Source organism: Hippoglossus hippoglossus, chromosome 23 (genome assembly GCF_009819705.1).
Source record: "Hippoglossus hippoglossus isolate fHipHip1 chromosome 23, fHipHip1.pri, whole genome shotgun sequence".
NCBI lineage: Eukaryota > Metazoa > Chordata > Actinopteri > Pleuronectiformes > Pleuronectidae > Hippoglossus > Hippoglossus hippoglossus.
In genome coordinates, this window is record NC_047173.1 from 7843516 (window position 1) to 7849907 (window position 6392).

Consider the following 6392-nt stretch of genomic DNA (forward strand, 5'->3'; position numbering starts at 1 on the left):
AATTATCTGGCAGCGGTAACTGAATACATTTACAGTGATTGAATCAAGTGGTGAGCCTAAGCTGTGTATGTGACACTGAATCAGATGAAGTAGTGAAATCCGTCAGCGCTCACACAATCACTTGATGATTGATTCATGTGATAGTGTTACCAGCCCCCGAGCGAGACCTCGGCCCAGCGCTCCTGCAATGTGAGATAAATCTTTTTACCAGTGTTGTTCTCTTATCAGGTTTTACTCTGCAGACAATTAGCCGACTGTTTTCAGAATCCACAACATCTCACAGCGCAGGAACACGGAGACTCTTGGCCTTAGTCTGAATATGATTATTTAGATATTTATGTTTATATGAGTTGTGGCAGAGTTCAGACTGTTGCAAGTTCTTGGAAGTCAATGTGCCCAAGACTAAAGAGATGAGAATAAATTTTAGGATTGTCATCTCTCATGTGCTGATTAATATTAAGGCTGTTCAGCTGGAGCAGCAGTATAAATATTGGATGACAAGCTCGGCTTTGGGCCTCATGTTGTTGCCATGTGTAAAAAAGCATGTGCGTCAGTAGTACTTTTATGATTTTTTTTTTTTATCAAATTTGTTTTAATTGCATATTTTCTCTTAATTTCCTGGTATAAATGTGTGCAGCAATATTGTTGGCACAGCCCTAACTGACCTTCATCACCTGTACAAGGTCAAGATTTTAAGAAGGCCTAAATAATCCCAGACGATTCTAGCCACCCGGTGTTCAGTGAGGGTCGTTGCTTCCGTCTGGCCATAGATTCAAATTTATGAGTGTGTGCAAGTTGGTGCAGATCCTAATAAAAATCCAGATCTGGCTAATTAAAATGTGGGACTTGTGGACTTTGGCGGAGGTAAGCGCTTTTCTGAGTGCCCATCCAGTTCCAAGTATGACCCTATTTGGATTTAATGTGATCAGAACATGCTGTTTAGATTGCAGTGTTTTTATGACATGGTCTCACATACGAAAATCTATCAGTGTATCGCCTCCCGTTCACTTGCAACTTGTACGAGCAGGGTGGTGAATTAAACGTGTGCTTCCTGTGGTGAAGCAAATCAACTTTGGTTATCTTTGGCATCTCCTTTTGAATGTGTCCCCTTACAGCCTTTTATCTTAATGAGTTTATATCGGAATATAACCGTCCATTTAAACTTGCTGAGTGATGCGCATGTCAGTGAGGATCAAAGGAAGCATTTGACTTTAATCTTCATGTCTGACTTTGAACCAGGTGTCAATGGACAGTTAAACCCGGATCACTTTCTCCTGTAACTCACATTAGTTGACTCTTCTGTGTTTCCCTAATCAAACAGCTCCATAAAGTCACATTCAACACAGAGTTGATCCCATCCAGCTAAATGCTGTTGCCCTGTTCGACTTTAAGAACTGTATGGGCGGTCCCTGCTGCGAAGACCAATGAATCGCCCTCTCTGTTTAAATAGTCCTTGATGTCAACTTTTCTTCTTCACTCATAGCTCCCTCTAACGCCATGTTGGCTGTTATGACTTGACTTGTTGTTTTCATCAGTCTTTACTACGGACTTGACAGGAGTGGCTCTCTCGAACGCTCCCTGCGCCTTTTTGGAGACGCTTTATACCATTTTGGATGAGACGCGCGGATTACGCATGCACCATCCCCCGTGACTTTGCATTTTTACAGGAATACGACTTGGAAGTACGCGTTTGAGAAGATTTTATTTTTTTTGGTTGTTGTTTTCTTCCCCCCTCCCCTCCTTGTCTTATGTGCATCAAAATGTCAGATGTTCGCCTTTCTAATGCGAGCCCGACATTGGAGAGGGTGGATGCGCGCCAGCCGGACAACATGAGACCCCCGGTGCGCAGAAACCTTTTCGGCAGACCCGACCGGGAGGAGATACGGAGGAATTTGGCGACGGCGGTGCAGGAAGATGTGGAGGCTTTCAGGGAGAGGTATAACTTCGACCCGGTGGAGGAACGACCGCTGGAGCCGCGTAACTTCGAGTGGCAGGAGGACCCCAGCGCGCCGGAGTTCTACCTCCGGCCGCCTCACGGGAGCCAGCCGCCGCGGCGAGAGGTGGAGCTGCCCGGCGGTGACCTCCGGCAGGAGAGGAGCGAGACGCGGCCGGAAAACCAGGCAGCCACGGAGCGACCGAGGAAAAGACGCTCTGGAGATTCAGGTGATTTATTTTTTTACCTTCCATTGTTGAAGCTGTCACGCAGTTTTCTTCCATATCTGAAGTGTCGCTGTGTCGCAATGCGGAGCCGCCAGCCGAGTTCCACCGTGAGCTGCGGTCGGTTCATCACCGTGTCGCTGCTCACAAACACCAAATCACTGGGGAGGAGAGAAAACTTAAAATATATCCGCTTATGAAACCTAAAAAAACTCAAATCCTCCCCGAATTGGAGGCCGCACGTCACTTTACTCCACATTACTCCACATGACTTTTATTATTACATTGTAACCCGCAGATGTGGCATTCTCGCTAAAATCGGCGGTTTTTCCTCCGGAGTCTGGCAGCAGCTCGTCGGTCAGGTGTACGTGCTGCTCCACACATCCTCACAACTTTCACTGACACTTGTTTTGTCTCTTCTCCTCCGCCAGGTCCCTGCTCCAGCGAGTGTCACAGTAAAAGGTCGCATACCGACGAAGAAGATGATGAAGACGACCCGTCACACGGTGCGGCGAGTCAGGCGGTGAAAGCCGCGGAGCAGAGGAGACCCGACCGGCCGGAGAGCAGCGAGGACGTCCAGTGAAAAACAGCGGTAGGTTTGAGATCAATGTCCCGCTGTTCCACTTGTGTCGAGTGCAATGAATTGCCAATGACACACAGGGCTCCAGTGTCTCAAATACTAATAATCGGCCTTCATGTTGGGTGCCAATAGACTTTTGTTTACTTGTTTATCATCAGCACCAACACATTTGAGTTGAAAACACATGTATTTCCTGCATGCAGCACTTAACACGTCATCAACCTTCAATACCTGCAGGTTTTTTAAATCCTCCACAACTCTGTGTGTGTGTGTGTGTGTGTGTGTGTGTGTGTGTGCGTGTGCGTGTGCGCGTGTGAGTGTGTGTGCGCGTGCACGATAGATTCAAGTCAAGTATGAGCAACTGCTTTTTCAATTGCACCATTCAACAAGCCGTTTCCTCTTTATGTCCCACAGAGCAGCGCAGACCTGTTGCTGGTTTCTCATCATCTGACAGAAGGAGGAGAACAGTACAAAAGAAAAGAGAGAGAGAGAGAGAGAGAGAGAGAGAAAAGAAACAGCCTTCCCCTAAAGAAGGGGATGAGGGGGAGGCTGCACAAGCACTGATTATGAACACTATCAAGTTTTGGCACTCATTTTAATTAAATTGCCTCAGAAGCAGCAGACAATGTAGCAGTGTGCAAATGGATTTTTGCTCATCTTTTTTTTTATTTTGTACCTACTACCTATGTTTCAGATGTAGCACATAAAAGCGAAAAGCATAATATGCTTTTATACTTTTTTTTTTCTTCTTTTTTTTTTTTTCTTAAATGTATTTGAATACGTGTGTGAATTTGACTCGGGAAGTTGCAGTGCAATTTCCAGCAGAGAAATATTATTTTGTTGAAATGGTCGTGTGGTATCATTCTTCAGGTAATTGATGTAAGTTACAAATGCAGAATTCAAAAGTCAGGGTCATGTGGAAACAACAAAAAAAAAAAATGTCTTCACTTTTTCTATGGCTTTGTTTGTCCAGTGTTTAAACAGCCTGTCTTGTTTCTGAAGGCCACACTGAAAGTCGAGGGTCCATCGAACTGGGAGCAGCCATGATAGATAAAGTTTACATGCAAATAATATTTCTTTATTCCCCCTTTTTAATGTCATTATTATATTTCCTTTTTTTTTCTGGGATTTTTCCAAAGTTTGTGCCTTTTGGGGGGAGGGGGAGGGGTGGGAAGGAGGGGTGGCTAAACTGCTGAGCAATATCCAACCAAATTTAAACAGTATTTGCTAATAATCCTAAGAATTAGCTATTATTATTATTATTTTAAAATTAGGTGAGTTATTATTTTAGTGGCTTTTAGGCCATGTATCCCACCCCTTGTAATAAATAAATTCAGTAGTCCAGGCCAACATAGATAAAATATGTTAAAATCACTGGGCTACTTATTATGCAAATATGTGAATCAAAGATTTGTGTTTGTGCTGTGGAATTCATGTGGAACATGTAATTGCACTATTGTTACTTTCTCATTTATTTTAGTGGAGGCAGAAAACAAAGTTACGCTGCCTTATTTGGTGTCAAACTTTGAAGTGTACCTGTGTGCCTTTTTTTTTTGTTTGTTTTCGAAAAACACTGAAAAATTATACAAACTTATTTATGTTGAGCTTTTTTTTCGTGGGTGTATGTATCGCTTCCCAAAGCAACAACTTTTGTGCGTTTTTTGTAAATATATATTTTCATTATTATTTTTAAGATAAATAAACTGTTGCAAAACTGAGCCTAATAATCGATTTTATACCCCGTGTGTTTTGTGTTATTTTTTTTCTTTTACTCTATCAGCAGTTGGATTGATTTAAAAAAGAAAGGAAAAAAAAAAAAAAACTGCTGTAATAAATTCATGTGCTCACTATTTTGATTGCACAGCACACAACTGCTCCACCCTTCACAAACACACTTACGTTTAATGTGATCCGCCCATGTAAACTGGCTGCTAATAGTCATTACACAAAGTGTGACACAAAGACCTGGTGCAGATACAAACATGCTATTAAAAAGGTTGATGAATGACAGTCATGATAGGATCAGTAACACAACTACCACTGATAAGTCACATAAAGGCCTTGGAATGTATGTTTTTCTCATTCCTGCACAAATTTGACAACTCAGTCATTTCTATAGTATTCCTATAATCTGCAGATAGGAAATAAGGAAGGTAAAGAGTGCACCGGCAGTATTTGGTGCAGTGTTGTAAAGTTGTAAACGTGCTCAGGGTCTGAAACCCAGTACACAGTGTACAGCTAGAGCGCAGGTACAGCTCTGGTGTGCAGAGTGTGACTGTGCTGGATCGTCTCAGCCCAGCTCTGCCTCTAGAAGTTGAAAACAACAAGGGTATGTCCTGAGGAAAAGAGGGAGGGGGGGTGGTGGACTGGTAAGAGGTGCTTTTTTTTTTTGTATTCTTTTTTTTTGGGAGTTATTGGCTCTCCCCGGCTCCAATCACAGCGCAGAGAGGAAAAGCAGACCACTTAGGAGGCAGCCAGTCACAGAGCAGTGGGAGGGAGCCCGGGTCAGAACAGGCTGTTCTTTTCATAAAACACACACCACCCAATTAGTTTCATTGGCTGACTCTTTCCTGTTGATACCAGCCTGTAGGAGTCACATACAGAGAGAGAGCGAGAGAGAGAGAGAGAGAGAGCTACTCCTATAATATCTGGTGCTGACTGTGAGTGTGTGCAGTGATCACCACTGAGCTTGTTGCCTCTTTGTAAACTTTCAGAGAAAGTTGTAACACGTCATGTTTCCTTTTTTTTCACAAAATACTTTTTGTTACTTTGGACCATAAGACACATTCAAATGTATCAGCTGCCTTGTAAAGTAACACAAATATGTGCCGTCACAAAGATCATCCATCATTTCTGCACGTTAACGACTTGTTGGTTTTGTATATTTCCCGATCTGGGTGTGATTGTCTTCATGTTTGTCCTGCACGCTGTCACAGCCGTGCAGCCGGGGGACTGTTTTCTTTCTCCCTGTTTGTTTGAATACAAAATAACTCAAGGATGCATGGACGGATTTTCACCAAACTTGATGGGAATATATACTTGGGAAATGACATCATGCATTTTTGATGTGTCACTGCATCCTACAGGAAAGTAAGTCCAAAAAAAGTCAGAAAATGTTGTATACATGTGAAGAAGTGGATTAGAAACATGATCCACAGCTAAATGTAGATTAAACAATCATTCATCATAAAGTATTAATATTATATTACCATATAAAAAACTTTTTAAACGCAATGGCGGTGTATACACAGCGTGTGTGCAGGTATGTAAAGGCCCTCCGATGCTTTTCTATATTTTGGCCCGGATCATATTTTACTGTTGAGCTATGGGAAATGACTCTAGAAAGAATTGAAGTAATTGGGACAAGGAACACGAGAGTCTGCTACAACTTTCTAAAGACTTCAATAGAACAGAAATAATCTGAATTACTTGTCTGTGTTTGAACTACTTTAAAAACCTAACTACCCACGGCTACTGCGGTGAGCTGCATAAAATAGAAGCTTTATGAGCATTGTTGCAAAGTTACATCTTGCTTTGGTTGAATTGATGGTAAAATATGAATCTACCTGCAGTACATGTGCAGTACTGGCACATCATGATACTTAAAACATACCTAAAACAGTCAATATCAGCAATCAAAAGTACTGAAAATATA

The 6392-nt window shown here is 42.3% G+C and overlaps 1 protein-coding gene across 1 annotated transcript; it reads left to right on the top strand.

Moving 5' to 3' along the window:
• The first annotated feature begins 1403 nt into the window (after positions 1-1403).
• On the top strand, positions 1404-4468 carry cdkn1ba (cyclin-dependent kinase inhibitor 1Ba). The gene is made up of 3 exons (XM_034577662.1): positions 1404-2163; positions 2589-2749; positions 3152-4468. The coding sequence occupies exons 1-2, from the start codon at positions 1749-1751 to the stop codon at positions 2738-2740; spliced, it is 567 nt and encodes a 188-aa protein (XP_034433553.1). The 5' UTR covers positions 1404-1748; the 3' UTR covers positions 2741-2749; positions 3152-4468.
• Positions 4469-6392: the final 1924 nt, after the last annotated feature.

What these genes read in the sequence shown, in the direction of transcription:
- cdkn1ba (XM_034577662.1), top strand. Translation starts at nt 1,749, where the DNA reads ATGTGCATCAAAATGTCAGATGTTCGCCTTTCTAATGCGAGCCCGACA. An exon ending in AAGACGCTCTGGAGATTCAG is followed by an intron (nt 2,164 to 2,588) that starts GTGATTTATTTT and finishes CTCCTCCGCCAG; the next exon opens with GTCCCTGCTCCAGCGAGTGT.